Source organism: Oreochromis niloticus, linkage group LG17, assembly GCF_001858045.2.
Source record: "Oreochromis niloticus isolate F11D_XX linkage group LG17, O_niloticus_UMD_NMBU, whole genome shotgun sequence".
Taxonomy (NCBI): Eukaryota; Metazoa; Chordata; class Actinopteri; order Cichliformes; family Cichlidae; genus Oreochromis; species Oreochromis niloticus.
Window position 1 is genome coordinate 14,951,206 of NC_031981.2, and position 18,354 is coordinate 14,969,559.

The 18,354-nt window shown below is 40.7% G+C and overlaps 1 protein-coding gene across 1 annotated transcript; it reads right to left on the bottom strand.

Moving 5' to 3' along the window:
* Nucleotides 1-201: 201 nt before the first annotated feature.
* Nucleotides 202-15,534, bottom strand: gnai1 (guanine nucleotide binding protein (G protein), alpha inhibiting activity polypeptide 1). The gene is made up of 9 exons (XM_003452058.5): nucleotides 15,067-15,534; nucleotides 9,027-9,069; nucleotides 7,053-7,194; nucleotides 6,574-6,731; nucleotides 4,794-4,922; nucleotides 3,070-3,199; nucleotides 2,713-2,866; nucleotides 1,843-2,073; nucleotides 202-1,411 (listed from the first exon to the last, which is right to left on the bottom strand). The coding sequence occupies exons 1-8, from the start codon at nucleotides 15,182-15,184 to the stop codon at nucleotides 1,883-1,885; spliced, it is 1,065 nt and encodes a 354-aa protein (XP_003452106.1). The 5' UTR covers nucleotides 15,185-15,534; the 3' UTR covers nucleotides 202-1,411; nucleotides 1,843-1,882.
* Nucleotides 15,535-18,354: the final 2,820 nt, after the last annotated feature.

Below are 18,354 nucleotides of genomic sequence, written 5' to 3' on the forward strand. Positions count from 1 at the left end.
CTGTGGCAAGAAACGATCAATTTAAATGAACTCCACCAATTCTGCCAAGAAGAGCGGTCAACATCCGGCCAAGCGTGTGGTTGAGGTGCAAATTGCTAAGGGACATTTTATCATTTTGGTAACCCTGTAAACTTTACTCATCAGGAAAAAAAATGCCCACAGATGTCAAAGAAAGACATTATATACGATACAGCAGCCACATGGTTTGTAAATGGTTTTTATTAGCAAAATAAGGGAGATGAGTCTACAAAGATTCTCCTTCCATGGAGAACATACACATACACTGACAGTTGTGGCAGTTTCTTTATATGAACAGATCCAGGATCACATTTTACATCACTCTCTTGCCAAAGTATTGCTGATCTATGATAACAGACCAGGCTTCCTTGACCATCACAGTTTCCAGGATCCTCAAGCAGTGTCTCTACTCTCAAAAATCATCATCAGGCAGGATCCAAGAACAGCGTCTGAATTTTAAAACATTTCAGACCTCATCCTCACCTTCATAATCTATTCTGAGGTTTAGTTTCTCTTCTCAACATCAAATTCTCCATAGCTTTCCCCCCCAAATACATTAAAATATACAGTAAAATGTGCCTACTCTGGTCTTTGTACTTAAAACACTTAAGCATATTATAAGCTCAGTGCCTCAGCTAACCATTTTCTGAATGGTTGGGAAGAATGGATATTTTACAGATAGTTTAAAAACCAGGACCCCATATTTGTGGGGTAAATGTAACAATATAGATCGCAGTATTGTACTGTGTGATTGGCTGACGAGGCCTTCCATTGTCAGGGTGGGTGGGGGTTAGGGGACTGTGGAGGCTACATGTTGGTCACAATGGAGACCCATGTACCTTATAAACTAGAGGGAAATCCTCCTGAAAGCTCAGTGGTGTGCACACAGAAGATAGCAGAGACACTAACATATGAAAACAGTTTACCTCTTAATGACTAGAACAATTCAGCAGGCAAAAGAACAAGCATTTGTACTACGACCGCAGTAAAAGGCATGCGAAGGCACAAGTACCAACAAACTGGACTCAAAGGTTGCACCCCTTTTCTTCCCTTTTGGTTGCGGGGAAGGGAGAAAAGAAGCATTTCCATCAACAGTGAAGTTTCCTTTTCCAGAGACAGTGGCAGAAGGAACAGCAAAAAAAGAAAAAAAAAAGATCTTTCTCAAAAACGGAAAAAACAAAAAAGATTAAAAGATAAAAAGAATTTTGCAGTGACGCCTTTACAATGATACAAACATCCTACACAAATGTAACGCTAGTTCCAAAGGTTCCGAGACGAAAAACATAAATAAAGCTGTTAAAAGTGGCATATAGTACAGCACTGGTCCGTGACTGATTCTCCCGATTCTTCTCATCTTCCCCACTAAAGATGCACAATAAGCTGGCTCCACTGCCTGAGGACACAAGGGGAGAAATAAAGAAACATGAAAGACGAGTAGATGGAGGAGGGGTGGTGGTTTAAGGAGAGGTTTTGCAGACCTCGACCTTGCCGCTATCGTTTCACATGCATCTAAATTAAGCAGAAAATGAATTCAAGCCTTTGAAAATAAGAAGGCACAAACTTGCACACATCATTGATTAAATGATGGATTATTTTACTCTTTTATGCTCCGAATACTTATATTCTGGAAACAAAAATACACACACATATATATTTATATAAAAGTAAGTCTTTAATCATCACGGAAAGACGTAGATATTCAAATAAGGCTCCAGTGGTTTACTCAACTCCCAGTCCATCCTGGTGAGCACATAAGCAGTTGTATTCCTTATATGTGCCCCCATCCATGACACACATGTCCGCCACATGTGAGGGCTTACTTACCAATACAAAAAAAAAGGTTGTCATCTTCATTTCGTCATCTTCAGAAGAGTCCACAGTCTTTCAGGTTGTTCTTGATAATGACGTCAGTAACAGCGTCAAAGACAAACTGCACGTTCTTGGTATCTGTGGCGCAGGTGAAGTGGGTGTAAATCTCCTTGGTGTCCTTCCTCTTGTTCAGGTCCTCAAACTGACACTGGATGTAGGCAGCTGCTTCCTCGTACGTGTTGGAGCCTGAGAAAGACAAGGAGGTGGAAGTGAAGTAGCCCAGGAAGTTACCATGTAAGGAAGGGACATGGAAAGCGTAATTTTTGTACGGCGCTAGGAAATGAATAGCATGGCTGGGCTTTATCCTGCTAAGTGTGCTTCCTTTGTACGAGAAAAAAAAAAAGGAAAGAAAGAAATGGCTAAATTGTTAAGCTAAATGCTGGTATGGGCCTACATCATGATCAGGACATCCCTAATGGCTATAATGCTTTTATAATCCACTAATTAGGATGCATTTGAATTGTTGTGAATAAAAAGCAGAGATTAAAAAGAAAATTCTGCAGGTTTATGTAGACGAACATGCTGGGTTGAAGCAATAATTTCAGAAGGTTACTGGTGGTGCCCAATAAGTAGTCTGGCACATAGATGCTACACAAAAACAACATTTGGGTTAAGACGTGGCACTTCTTTGCAGAGGATGCCCTAATTACTGAACTTCAAAGATCGAGTGGTGGGCAGATTATCTCTTAGCTATAACTTTGTTTACTTTCCTGCTAAATACAGTTTTAAAATCTGCCGTAAGACTTTGTTTTATAACAACACCAACTGAGGGTATGCCGAGCACAATCTGAATCAATGAAAAAGGCTTTTTACTGCCAGACTCACCAGCGTATTCTGGGTAGCAGATGGTAAGAGGACTCTTCTTGATTTTCTCTTCAAACAGGTCCTTCTTATTGAGGAAGAGGATAATGGAGGTGTCTGTGAACCACTTGTTGTTGCAGATGCTGTCAAACAGCTTCATGCTCTCGTGCATTCGGTTCTGGGGAGAAAAAGGAAAGTGACGCTGGGTCTCCGCACTTCGCTCAGTGATCCACGAAGACATCACAAGCGGAACCGATCCTTCGCTTCTACTTCTATGACCATCGTGATTATAATACACAAAGACAAAGTTCCTGCTGTGTGTGAACATAGAGTGCCTGCTATTATGTCATGTTCCATGAGTCACACAGCTGAACCACTCACCATCTCTTCATCCTCAGCCAGCACCAAGTCATAATCACTGAGAGCCACGCAGAAGATGATGGCCGTCACACCCTCAAAGCAGTGGATCCACTTCTTCCTCTCAGACCGCTGACCTCCTACATCAAACATTCTGGGTGGAAGACAGGAGTGGGATCGTGTGAGCATGTTCCTCAGCATCACTGCTTACATTAGAGATAGCGCTTGTGAAAACCACAGGTTTAAAAAAAACACTACTATGGGAAGTAGTGATAAAAATATAGAAAACAAATGACTTTGTGGTTATAAATGAAAAATGAACTTGGGGAAAAAAACCATTACTACAGAAAAAACTGATGCATACAACAAAAATTAACACAAAGAGGTCTTGAGAATAACCAAGCCAGGAAACTCATACTAGTTTCCTGAAAGGCCACGTGAAGCTGGCTGCTAAAATCTTTTCTGTCCCTACAGACTTGATTTTTGCCCGTCAGCCCAAATTTAAAGCATAAATAAACATGCTTACATTCCAGCCCAATATACTGTTATTGTGCCTGCACCTTTCAAACCCTTATGTGACAACTGTACAAGGCTTAAAGGGATGAAACTCAACCTATTTAAAAGTTTATAGGTCTTGAAGGTGTGCATCATTTGGTTCATGGCCACTCTGAGTGACATGTGAGTCTTCCTTTTCTAGCTTTTGGCTGTACTAAAAGATTTTTTAAAGCCTATTTTTCAAAGTTTCCTTTTCATTCAATATTACAGTGAATTACACATTCAACTTGCTAACTAAGCTAGCTTCATGAGGCTAGTGTTATTTAACTCCACAGATGTACACTTATGGTCACATCTGGCTGACAAAACAAAACAAATCAAAAACAAAAATCCTGCTAAAGCCAAAATGCCAAGCTTGAGCCAGATGTGATGGTGGCTACATTCATCTTTCATATACAGGCTATCAGGAAGGCACTTTACTGTGTTTACTTTAGAGGGCAATGTAGGTTCTGAATTGGGCATACTTCAATTTGTGAACAGGACCATGATTTTGAATTAAGGCTCATCACTTTATATCTACAGTTTTTTCCACATTTTTATGAAAATCAATCTGAGCATACACTACGTGAGACACCTTTGTGTACCAATGTACAAAAAACACACAGCTGTAGTGCAATAAGAAATACCAAGGGAACCATTCAAGGCCTCATTTAGCTTCTGTAATAGCTCCTACTGGTGTATAAAACTGCACCAGTCCCATCTGGAAATACTTTAGTTTTAAAGATGGAACAGGAGGCGGGCTTTGGAAAGGAAATTAAATCATACTTGGTGTTCAGATTAAATTGGAAGCAAATTCAACCAGATGAATACGTAAACTAAATAAATACTTTGTTCTTGAGAAAACCTGTAAACTCCCACATTACATAAAGCAATGTCTACTTTGGCTTTTGTAAGTGAAGTGTGCTTTTATGGAGCTCATTACAACGATGTGACGCTGAATTGGCTAAAAACATTTCTGGTATCATGACATCACCAAACCTCCTGCGATCACTTCCTATCTATGTACGTTAACAGAGGGCGACAACTGAGTCATCGCTGATGTGCGCAACACCTTCGCAGACTGTGTCACAACTTACAGCTGTAAATGTATAAAGGGAATTTCTTTTGGAGTGAATGAGTCAGTAACAGGAAGGAAAACTAATTAAGACATCTTGTAAAACACTCTGAGCCAGTTGTTACAACAAAATTCTCACTTGAAGTGCAGGTCCTTAAATGTGAAGTGTGTCTCAACAATGCCCGTGGTTTTGACTCGGGTCCTCAGGACATCCTGCTGAGTTGGGATGTAGGTGGCCTGGGATATCCTGTCCAAATCGTTCAAGTAGCTGAGAGAAGGACATAAAGAGAAGGACATGAGGAGGGGAGGGTTGGAGAAAATGGATCAAGGTCACCTGTCTTTGCTCCCAGTGCATGGAGGTGAAAAACCTGGTTAGATTCTATATTCTGGTCTTAAAGCTATTCCTTTTATGTACACATTTCAATACAGCCCTGTTTTTACACATTTGAATTCAGTTTTTCAGTAGAGACAAAATGACACTCTTACAGAACAATTATGCATTAAAAAAACAACAACAAAAAAAAACAGGAAGCTAGTGACAGTATAGAGCATTTGCCTTCGTGCCATTGTGTCTAAATTTAACAGTGGTTTTGCGGTTAGAGCTGTTGCCTCACAGCAAACAGGACCTTGGTTTTAATCTAAGCCCTGCTCTGTTTCAGTGGGGAGTGTACGTTGTTTTCGCTGGTTGCGGGGTTCCCTCCTGTATGCTTTGATCCCTCCTACAGTCCTAACAACTTGCAGCTGAATTGGAAACTCCCTACGTGTGAGTGCAATTGTCTCTGTGCCTTAGCCCTGTAATAAACCAGCCATCTGTCCAGGGTGCTGTCCCACATTTTGTCAAATAAAGTACCTGCTGGGATAGACTCTCATTACCTTGTATGGGAATAGCTGAGTACTGAAAATAGAAGGGTGGAATTCAATTTATTCTTTATCACTTCGAGTAGGTTTTTGCTTTCTCGACAAAATTCTTGCCCATCAGTGCAAACCAAAACAACATTCTCTGCCGACTGTAGTGCTGCAACACATGTATGAAGATAGAACATTTCGCAAACAGAGTAGAAATATTTTTAATCTTTTAAAATATGCAATACCGTTAAGTATATTAGACAAACTAAAAACACTTCGGATGCATTATGTTTTAAGTTAACACCTCAAGGTTACTGGTGATAATTTAAAAGGAAGGGGGGGGGATTAGTAACCTGTAGTTGTTAGCAGAAGCAAAGTAAGCTCCATTTCATGCAGACAAGCCTGCTGTTTGTCCTGCAGGATATTATGTGGAGTGAAAAAAAAAGAAAATACATAAGGCTTTGCGATGGTTGTTCCTATTCAGAAAAGCCCCTGGACAGCAGGATAAGCAGAACTAATTAGAAAATGGACAACTGCTGCAATATAACTGCTGATGTTTGCTCTATAGAAGCAAAACTAGGCAGATGGCTTTCCAACACCCAAAAATAATAAAGGGAAAAAAAGCTGCCTTGTGATAGAATTTGTGTGCCAGGGGCAATATATGCTAGGTTCCAACTAGTAAAGACATGTTTACCTACAGAAATGTATTTTTGTGTAATTCTTTTTTTTATTGAGTTTTTAAAATCTTTAAGTATGTGCTAAATGTTCCTGTGCTGAAGGAGAAGGTCAAAGATTAAACAGTCTTTGCAGCCATCGCTCTTCAGGCACGGTAGAGGAAAGTAAATATTGACAGATTAAAAGTCCAGACACATCAGCCGTACAAGTAGCTCTCTGAGCATGGTTGAAGGTTGGGGCAGCGTGTGTCTGGCTTCTGTGTTTGCAGTGGAAATGCGCTCATTTTGGGCTCCTGGTCATCTGACGTGAAAGACTTTGTCATCGCCAGTCTTTTCTGCGGATGACTCACGGCTGTGGTGAACCCGGCGATTATTAACGTGGTTGCTTATGTGACTCACTATGCTGCCGAGTCGTTGAGCTGATATTCGCGGGAGCGGCTGAAGCAGGCTTGAACACCTCCGTCCTTCCAGAGTCGCTTGATGACACCGGCCAGCTCAGCTGTCATGAAGCCTTCCTCTGCTGAGCCCGCCAGCACAAACAGTTGCCGTGCATCATCCTGAGAGAGGAGTCGGGGTGGTGTCAATATCATAAATCAGCCATCTAAGTCATTACACCACCATTATGATTCACATGAGCTATCAAGCTAAAACACCAGTCACATTTTAAATACATCGCAGGGAAAGCTACAAATTAAAAGACCAAAATAAATGACCCTACTATTTTTTATAATGTTATGTTGAAGGGCGTGTAAGCAGAGACTATTGTTGCTGTTGACAGTGAGTACTTAATGTAACTACCTGCTTGTTTCCCCAACGCCACAAATTTACTTTGGGTTTTTACTCTAAACAGACCAAATTACAATCTTCTCTCCACTCACAGCTCTTGCTGGGTCACCGAAGTCGATCTTGAGGCGCCCCATGGCTCTGATGATGGCGATTATGGACTGGATAGTGTTGCTGTAGACTACAGCCTTGTACTGCTTGCATTCCTCTTCTGAGTAGCCTGCCTCATGGATGATCCTGTAGAGAAGGAAAGGGGGGGGGTTACTGGTTAGCAGTGGGCCTAACCAATTCTTCCTGCTGAATGATGTACCATTTTTTTTAATCATTCTTCCTCTTTAGTTCAAATTTAGTACCACTTTTAAAAAAAAAAATCCCCATCTGCACAAATACTGTCTGGCCACAGTGGCCCTGATCTCTTTGCTCCTCATTTCTGGCTGCAGGAATTATGATTATCCAGGGAAAAGAAGCTTTTTTCACCCTCTTATAGTTGCACTCAGTGTTGGTTACTACACAGAAGCATCAGCTTAATTCATGCTATGTAAAAATATTATCTTGAAGTTATTTCAGTTTATTTCGCACAAAAACAAAAACAAAAACAACAAAAAAAAAAAAATCTGAATAGCGCTTTGGTTTTGCTGCTCAAAAGGAAAGGCTTTATGCCATACTTCTGGCAGTCTACAAAGCCAACGAAAAGCCCCAAACCAACAATGCGTCAGTCAGTCTTTCGGCAAATTCCATCTTCCTTACACCATCGCTGGCTTTCAGCCCTGAGTCCATCTTTTGCTCCTGAACATGTGAGCTCTTTTAAAATGTCGGTTAACTTAAAGTGCCCATTTTCCCTGAAACGTGTCACCCACCGGAATCATGTGGCTCCAGTGTTTTAGTCCGTTTTTGAAGTGCTTAAAAGCATGGTAGTGCAGATGTAAGCCACAAGCAGAAAGATTAATCTGCCTTTTATTTTCTTAAATATCATTTTCTTATTATTATTTTGTCTATAAAATAATAGGAAATCATTAAAAATGATAATCGTCATTTCCTAAAGCAATTTTTTTGTTTTGTTTTGCAGATTAAGCCACCAAACCCTCACAAATTGGAGCTGTCCAAAATGATGGACAATCACTCAAAGAACCTCGAACAAAAATACAAAGCAATGGTATTACAGCATTGACGTATAGGCACCGAAAAGGTTCATAACATTCTTAACTGCGTGATGGTGGTCACATCTACTCATTATAGTGTAGATATTATATTCTGACTCTATCGTTAGCATGATCTTTGTTAAAGAGTGCAGGTCGGGGGAGACAGAGACGCTGATCACGTTGGGACTGACTGAAACTGACACTGGCTTCAAAATAACTGCCTGGTTGCATTACAAAGAATGCTTCAGTGGCAAGACTTGCTCCTAGAAGCCTTTAATTTAACTAATCAAGTGACTAAAAAGCCTTCAGCCAGTTGTTTGAACTGTTCTAGCTTTACTTATTAGGCTATATAATTATTCATTTTGTCTTTTAACTGAATTTCTTTAGACCTGCTACAAACACACAATTCAGCTCTATTAACACTACACTAAACATATTGTAAACACTTTCCTTAAATCACATGGATATCTGTCTGGAGACTGTGAATGATGATCTCTTGCTTGTTAATAACAAATAAAGCAATATTACAGTAGGACAGGTGCTGTAAAAAAAAAAACCTCTACAAATATATTGTGCTTCTGAGATGTGGATGGCTGGTGATTGATGATGCAGCCATAAAAACATTTATCAAAAATGTACTTCATATGCAGGACATTCGCACGCACGCACTGATGTATGCTGCTGGGTTGTTTTCATGACCATTATGCATGACACCTGTTTGTACTGCAACTCGCAGGGCGTATTACCACCCATAGAGACTATGATAGGTGTTTGACACTGTTTAGCTGAGGAAAATGAATACTCTTCTAGTGTGTAATCTAGTGTGGTGTCAGTTGTGCATCTCATCAGAGAAGCCAATGGAAGAAGAAAAAATAGAAGAGAGAATGAAGTTTATTTTGCTCGTTCAGTGCAGGAGAGAAATGTACTCACTTCATCTGCTTGACAATTGTGCTTTTCCCTGATTCGCCAGCACCTGGAAAGACAAATATAAATAAATAAATAAATAAATACAACATTGGACTTTACTTGAATTGTTTTGACAGATAAATCTAAAACTAACTCTTATATTAACCAGCCCACGAAATTCTATGCCTTTACACGAGGATTCAGTGTGACCAAACAGCATGACGGGAAACCATGAAAATCCAACCTGAACACGATCACGTCAACCAAAGAAGAACTCCTAAACAAGACTGTGATTGTATGAGTGCGCTTTGAGGTCTGTGCATGACTTTAGCGTTTAGGTTAAAGACGCTTTTAACTTCTGATTCTCTCTCAGCTCCGGGCAGTTACAGCCTCTAATACCCTGATTCTTAAATCCCCAAAAATTGGACTGAATCTGTTGCTCTGTAAGCTGAATGCTCGTCTGGGATTTCTATCAGCATTTTGTTCACTTGGTATGAAGGCTGCTGGCGCACAACTAATGATAAGGGATTATTATTGACAGCAGTGTGGATTCCTTGAAAGAAAGAAGGAAAAAACCCCCGACAAAAACAAAAAAAACAAACCCAACAGCAGCGAGGCGCCTTTTCAGGATGGCAAGACACTCAGCGCTGACCACTAATCAGATTGACGTCAGTTTCCTTGATTGATGAGACAATACTAGTGGTGGAGCAGGGGGTGCTCATGAAGAGAATGCGACCGTCGGCATGGCTTTTGTGGATCTCGAAAACCTCACAGTGTCATGATGACTCCTCTCGTTATTTCCGGGCCATTTCTGGTGTGAGGCCACAGTCACCTGAAGAGACCATGTGTCTCTGTGCGTGTCACATGTGGGTTTTAACTGCAAGTCCACCACCTATAAGACATCCTTCTGCTCCCTTTCCTCTACCACACCAGTCCAGTGGGTGTGCCCTTTTACTGATATTTCTCTTTCACCGATAAAAGCCCATATGCAATATCTTCACAAACCACATTCATTAGACTTGCGTGCTCTAATGGGTATTACCATAAACTACATCAGAACTACTAATGCACAATCAATGTCCTCATATTACAGTAGCAATATTATAGTGAAGCAATTGGCCACTTCTTGTTGACGTAACACTCCTCTGCCAGTAGGGAAGGTGTTTCTAACCACTAAAGCGTGGCCATTCCCCCAAGTAAACACCCACAGCTTCTCTCTCAGCCCTAGAAACAGAATAAGAGGAAGTGGAATCATATCATGAAATCTACCACTATCTCTTACCTCGTGATGGAGTCAGCAGGGACAACATGGTGTGCTCTTGCATAATAAATCACCCACCTAATCTAGTTCCACTTTCCTTGTGATTGCAAAAACAAAACGACGACGAAGAAGAAGAAGCAGAAGAAGAAGAAAAAAGGGACATATTGCATTTTTTAGTGCCACTTCTTGTCGAGCCTGCCTTATGCAGTAAGACAGCATTATTTATAAAAACTTGAAAACAAAATGAATACTATATATATGCTTACTGCAGTATACACAGCTTGTGACTGAATTCCTGCAAACTTTCCCTCAGTAACAGCTGCATGCTGGCAGAGCACTGGCACTTCACCTTCAGTATAATTGGATGAAATTCACCTGAGGACACATTATTTTAATTACGTGTCACCACTCGGGTGCCGGAGCGCCCCTGAGGGGGTTGACGGTGCAGTGGCAGCTCCCCCGTGCTCCGAGGCCAAAACACTCGGCTGTGTGAAGCCCTGCAGGACTTGCGCACAGACGGTGCATGCGCTGCTTGACTGGGCATGGCTTGCTGGTGAGCTGGCACAGTTGCACCCCTCGGCCTGCCCGAGACCCATTTTGACAATGCCGCAGATATGTCGCTGGGAGTACTTTCCTACAGAAAGGTTGCTCTAAGCACAAAATAGTTCAGACCTGCGAAGAATCAGTTAATTAAATCAGCAATTCGGGATTAAGAATGAACATATTTCAGTACGCTTTTAGAGGGATTCCTTCATATTTAAGACGACAAATTATCAGTGACTCTTGAGCGAACTGTTGCTTAAATTCAGTGCAAATCACGAGAAGAACTTTCTTTATTATTAAACAAAAGAAAGTTAAAAAAGACATCTAAGCAACATAAGCCATGTGTTTACACAAGTGACTTGACCCTGGTGTCTCAACAGCGACATAATCAGGGTGTGGCTTTCGTCAAAGTCTCAATATTTGAGGAACGGAGAGAAAGTCGAACAGACTCACTCTCTCCTCTCTCACACACACAGACCTTTAAGGGTTACTTTAGAACCATGGGCCTGACCTATCGCTCTTCATACAGAGTCATGTTACACGCCCACAGCTTTGATACACCCACCCTAAAACAGCTAGAGTCAGAACCACTGGAGCAGCTGGTTTCTGTTTCTAGTGGTTCAAACTATTTTAGGAAAATTCGAGCAAACCCTTGCAGTGAAAATTGTGGTTTTCTTCCCCCCCTCTACTTCTTCCACTGAGAACAGAGCCGTTTCTATCTACTAACCGCAAACACATCTTCCCTCCTGGACCCTAGTTGGTCCTTTCCTCAAGTAGGAAGACAGGGAGGGATATTTTATAAGAATGTGATTAAAATGGCTCCCATGCCTGGGCTGTCTCATTTATAGATTAACCATATGTCGCTGATAAATGTTGTGGAGAATGAGTAACGCGATACATGCAAACCAAAATTGCAGTTAAAAGTGAAGTAAAAATTCTCTTCATTCATGCTGGCTTTGGGCTCGGATCGATGGCATGAAGATAAATCTGTGTGGGTCAGGGGGTTTAAGCAGTTCAGGGGCTCAAGGAGGGCTTATGAAGTTTGGCACAATGTGCTAAACACATTAGTGATGCCACATTAGCAGCATGAGCCCAACACCACGGAACCCTTCCCTCTTTTAGTTTTCCACTCTTATTCAGCTGCACGCATGCTTCTTCCTCTTTTACATTCTCCAAGTCTCCAGTCATTTTCTCTTTATGATTTATTGTTCCTCTCACTCACTATCCAATTCCTCTTTTTTTCCCCCTCCCCTCCTTCTCGCTCTCTCGGGGATTTAAGTATGAGTCACTCGTGAAGGATTCCAGGAGCCTCGGAGAGGTGCTACCCACCGCGGGAAATGACCATGGTAAATCACAGAGATTGATCTGCCAAAAAAGAAAAATCGACAACTAAAAGATTGCTTACCACACGCACGCTGGCACAGACTGACCCATTCGGTGTCTAATGTGCTTACAGCAATAAAAGAGTTATTTAACTACTTTGTCATCGCTGTTTATTGTGAGATGGGGGCCATCTTTGAGCCATCGTGCAAAGCTGGTTTTATAATTAGTAAAAGAACAAAAATATGGGGAAAAAAATGAAAGAGACCGATGACATGAGTCAGAAAAAGCCCGAGGTTTATTAATAAAATCTTCCCACAGTTGCGCGACAGCTATAGAACGAGTAATTAGGCTGAGGAGATTGTAATCTATTTTAGCATGTAGATATGAATAGTAGGATAATTGGGTCCTGGAGATGATGGAAATAAAATGAGAGCCATATTAAGACTAGAGCTAAATGAAAAATATGTTTCGCAGAAAAGATCACATTTCCTCGCTCGGCGAGAGACACCTGAGCCTGCCGGCTGGTTTGGACTTGACGGTGTGCGCGAAGCCCTACAAAGATTCAAATCATTTTTTTCATGCAAATTGAGTTTTGCTTCGTTTTTTTTTTTTAACGTCAAGGCGATTATTCTTTGCTGCTGACAGGGAGAGACCATGAGCCTGTAATTAACATTTAGGACAGCGCTTGAAAACCAGGTGGTCATCACACCAAATTGTGGCCAAACTGTGGCCACCTGTTGTATACAAATATCTCGACACCGGGCTGAGGTCACCACCACAAGCTGCACAAAAGATTTAATGTTCTTCAAGTGCATCCAGAGGTATACAACAGCATCCCTGAATGCACTGTTGACAGGGTGTGTTTAGAGAAAAGTATACTCATGAGTGGCTTGCAAATCACCAGCCTAAAGTCTACTAAGAGACTGTTTTTCTGCAAGGTAAACAACTCAAGAGCCCAACTCGGGTCCCCGTGCTTCACCGCACCGCAGCTTTTTTCATTTTTAATGCTCTCGTCATTAGCACTGTTCTCGTCTTACAGGTCCTCTTTTTCTTTTCTCCTGGCATCTCAACCTCGTGTGTGTGTGTGTGTGTGTGTGTGTGTGTGTGTGTGTGTGTGTGTGTGTGTGTGTGTGTGTGTCACTTCAGGCAGGAACCCGAGCGGGTTACCTGGCTACCACACTGAATGGATCAAACACAGATGACAGGCGATGGAGCCAAAGCAGCCACGAGTGGCGCCACACGACCTATTCTATCAGAAAATGAGAAGTGCTAAAGCAGTGCCACATGTTTTTGTGTCTGATACATATTAAAAAAAAAAAAAAAAAAAAAAAAAAAACTAATATTCTTCCCTACAGCGACATAGCAAAAACTTGACCTAACTTGCTTGCTTTTACTCAGCAAGCCCCATCTGGCCTCCAAACACAAAAGGAATGCAACCGATCTGTAATGGGAAAATATGCACCAGCTTGTACAAACAAAACCATACCTTACTAAAAGCCAATTGTGTCCCATCAAGTTAGAAAAAAAAAAAAGAGTTCTTTTCATTTGAAAATTAGAAGTAATGGCAGAAAATGAGCTTCTGAATTGTGCAAAAGCTGCCAACAGCTCCTATTATGTGCCTTCTGTTAGGTATTTGCCTGCTACTGGCATTTCCCTCAGACTTTGTGTCCTGCTAACCCACATACCACGTGTGTGCATGTCAACACTTCCCAAAGTGAGCCATCTAAAAAGGGTTGATGGAAAAGTTTTTCACCTGTGGTCTTTGTTTACAGGCAAAACAGTGCTTCCCCACATCTCAGCGACACTTTTAATCTACACACACGTCTAGCTACTAAATGGAAACGGATCACATAATGGTACACGCAGGGTTGTCAGATGGAGCTAGGAAATGACAAAACACATGTAATAAACGCAACAAATTATAATTATGAAGTGTAATAGTTATCAGTGGGTGTGCTGTGCCATTTAAATTACATCTCTGAGGTCAGTGTCAATTTAACACAGCAACAGCAGATACTAGGTGGATTCGGGTACACAAATGAAGATCAATCAAAAATGATCACTGCAAAGAAGTGGCATGAGGCCACTATATCTACATCAGCATCTAACTTCATACAACTTTGGTTGTAAGCTGATCGGTTACAGCTTTGTTTAAATGAGTTTTGCTAATGTTTATGTGGCTTCTCCTAACTGAATCAGCCTTTATTCTGGCCTCTTGATTACTGTAATTTTCTGCATTTGTTGCACAAGCTGTGTGCCTATTGCATGCAACAGGCCTGCTTACGTCTTCAGATGAGAACAAGGAAACACTGTTATAAAATAGGAAACAATAGGAATTTAACCTATAACGTCCTGAAATGAATTAAGTCAAAACCAGTTTTCAGTCACTCTGACTCAGGCCTGGGCCCCTAATGAGCCAAAGGCCTATTTTCACTGCACTGAACCGGACCAGACGAGAGGAAATGTGCCATTGTTGAAAGGATTTAGTCAATAAATTCTCCACGGAGACGGGCTGAATGGATGTAACGCCAACAGCTGGCAAAAGAAAGAAAGAAAAATCTGCCATGCATGTGTAACCAAACTACAAAACTAGCCCCCTAAAAAGCCAAATAAACGCAAACTGACATAATATCATTGGTATTTCGGCCACAATAGTGTCGTTTTTCCTTTTAAAAGGACAGGTTGTGTTAAAAGTGAGAAGAGTGGACGGTTAACTGTAGCTAGCAAGGAGGGGTGTAAGCTAGCGATGCGGAAACTCAGCAACACTTCACAACTAATGTAATCTAACACAACCCCAACACTGACCATTAACCAGCGTGGTTAACGTGGGTTTCACAGCAGGGTGTGTTCCCAACCGTATCCTTTGAACTAGCAGTTCTGCGGGCGAACACACAGCGAAGTTCGTTCACCGCCCCCCTCCACCCCAATCTTCCTTACCGAGCAGGAGAAGCTTGACCTCCCTGGCTGCCTTCTCCCCGTCGTCCCGCAGATTTCTGTCGATCATTTTACTGCGCTCCACCGCCGCCTTGTCCTCGGTACTCAGTGTGCATCCCATCCTCGACTGTGTCCTTTAGACCCAGCTGGTGTAAAAGAATGTCTAAAATAACATATATACCCACATTAATTGGTTAATGCTGCCTTCACCCCGTACACACGCCCTTTTTTTTTAAATGACTGTCAATCCAGCTCTTCAGGGGGAAAGGGAAAGCGATTCGACTTTTCTTAAAAAAAAAAAAAAGAAACAACAACAACTCAGGTTTTCTTCACACGACTGAAATGTCCTCAGGTCGAAATCCGAGGGAAAGCTATATCGACAGCGAAACAATTCCTTGCTGATGTCTCTCCCACCCGTTCGCCTCCATTCGTTGCAGCGCTTAGTACTGTGTGTGCAGTTGTAGGTAGTGAGCGCTGCACTGTGTTCCGAAAGCAGCAACGGAATCAACACTTCCGGCTTAATTTTCCACAATAAAAGAAACACCTTCAAACTGCATACAAAATGCCTTAAAATAAGCTTTATGCTATACTTTTACATATTTCATGCATCGAAAATCAATCATTATATATTTTAAAAGAGTTTCTTTCTTTTAATCATTTCATTATTTATTTTCTTTTAGCAAGAATAAATATCAAGCGATTCGTATGATACTTTTATTTTGAAGGCAATCACCGTCAACCGGAAATGTGATCAATTGAAACGCATTCCCATAGCACACCCATAGCTTACAACTGCTTGCCCAAATAATTATATTTTTTTCTAACTTAAAACTATTATTTTGATTTACAGTATACAACATTTTTATTTCACCATATGTGATAAATAAAATTTTTAAAGTAACCGTGACATGTTTACAGTACTATGCAATATTTCACTTTAGTTCAATATTTCACCACATCTGCTTAGACTTATTGCAACTGGTTAGGCTACATTACAAGCATGTATTGCTCCCATGGGAACTCTTACCTCTTACCATAGCAGTCCCATCCCCCACCCATTCACAGCCGCTCACAACCATTGTTTGTGGCTTAAATAATTTAGCCTGTCACACAAAGTGTGAGCATTCAAAGTAAGCGCTGCACTTTTGTGTACACATTCCTGCGGAGCAAACGTTATTTCGTTGCCTTTTTGTACAACTTTCATTTACAAATTTGACTTTTTACGAGTACATGCAAATATACAACGTTGACCTTTCTATTTTAGTCCTGTGTTAGCTGGAGAATTGTCATGCAGCTCCTCTCCTGCATCCATACAGTTTGTTAGTAGATTTTAGGTTGTACACCCTAAGCAGTACTACCACTAGTACTACTAAAAGCTGATATCATTTATACAAGAAAACAAAGTTATATAGATGCAATGAAAGAGGACAGAAGACTGGATGGAGGCAGATGATCCACTTTTGTGAGAATTTGAAAGAAAAATACTTTAAAAAAAAAATTTAACCTATAAAATACTGTATGGCTGTGGTGCATTCATATTCTTCAAAAACATAATGACTAGACATAGTGAAGATGTATACCTCAGCTTTAAAAAAAAAAAAAGAAGAAGTTATAAAATACTTTCCCGGGTTTTACTTGTAGCCATAAGCACATCTATTTTGTTTCTTCCTTTAACAAATCTTGTAACTTTCTGTGCTTAAAATAGCTGAAAATGTTCCAAAACTACTTAAAACTATCATCAAAATATGAAGAAACTACAACTTTGACCACATTTACTGTAAAGCATTACCAGTTTGTACCACGGGATGGTGCAACAAGTCAATGTAATGTGTCTCTAACCAGCCAAATGAAAAAAAAGAAAAGAAAAAGCATTGTTAATTAACACTGGTGTACCCCGCCTCATAACCCCTCCCAACAGACACACCCAGTCCTGAACTGTCCTGAAGAAGATGATGGATAATGGATGGACTTTTAAAATGTGTGACTGTTCCAGATTAAAAAAAACAAAACAAACAAATTTGCTTGTACGTGCAGGGTGACCAAACATAAGTCAAGGAGCTAGAACAGAATTAACAATAAAGTATTTAACAGCAGTACCATAGTGCTACAAAAGTTACATTTTGTTTTGAAAGTCTCTTCTTTTTAATTGAAGAAGGTGATAGAAAAACATACTAGACTCTTGGGAGAGATGAAGTAAGCCACTCTTACAGAATATATTTAATGTCCTTCTTTTTAAACATTGCTTATTGTTTTGTTGTGCTAGTCCTCACAAGACTCAAAACCCTGTAGGAGCACTACATGGCTTTTAAATCAATAAAGCCAAGGTGTACATTTTTAGGAAATACAGACCAATTTTGTGTGCATCCAAACAGTTTGCTAGTAAGCTTTTTCTTTCCTTAGTTTTAGGCATTTTATGATTAAAATTACATGTTTCAAATTAGAAATAACTAAAGACATTAAAGTAAAAGAAAAGAAAAAGCCTGTAGGTGTAGTGTGCGCCCATTCAAAGTGAAATCCTGGAGTCACACTTGCAATAAACAATGAAGTCAGTCAGGTGAGATTCATACTGTTTGACAACTGTGTTTGTTTAAGCAGACAGAGACAGGCCTTTGGCAAAGATATGTAATGGAATTATTGTGTAAGCAGGCCCACTGTGCTGAACGTGCAGCGAGTAACGAGGGAAAGGTGGTGCTGCCCTCTAGTGGCAATAACACGTAACTTCAGAGTGCATGTGGTGGAAATCCTGAGTGTTTATTTTTCTGCACAGCACCAAGCTGCACGAATTCAGAACGTTTAAAAGAGGCACTCCAATAGATTTACACCTAAGGAGTAATTTGCTTGTCACATTGCGTAAAATACACCCTGTAGAAAGCAGTACTATAATGACTATTGTTACACTGGAGGAGCTTTCTCTAATCGGAGAAAATTACACCTCATCATGTCAGGGTGATGTCATAGGGGCTGTTATGGTTTCGGCTTGAAGCGTCACCTTCATAGCAGAAAGCATTTTTAGAATCTGTGTGCTTCCCAGGGAGGGTCTAAAGGCAGTTGCATTATGGGAAGTGTAGTATTCAGTGGTTTGGAATAAGGCCCATAAGGAATGAATGTCAAAACAAATCCACACTAATTTTCTTTCTCACCCCTTATAAAATTGAAATAGCACAATAGACATGCAGTCTTTTTTAGCACGTAGTCCTGTATAGCCAGAAAGACCCATCTATTAATCTATTGGCTAAAACAAATGTGAACAATTTTAGTGCTGTTCACCATGCCAGACTATGCAATTAAAGC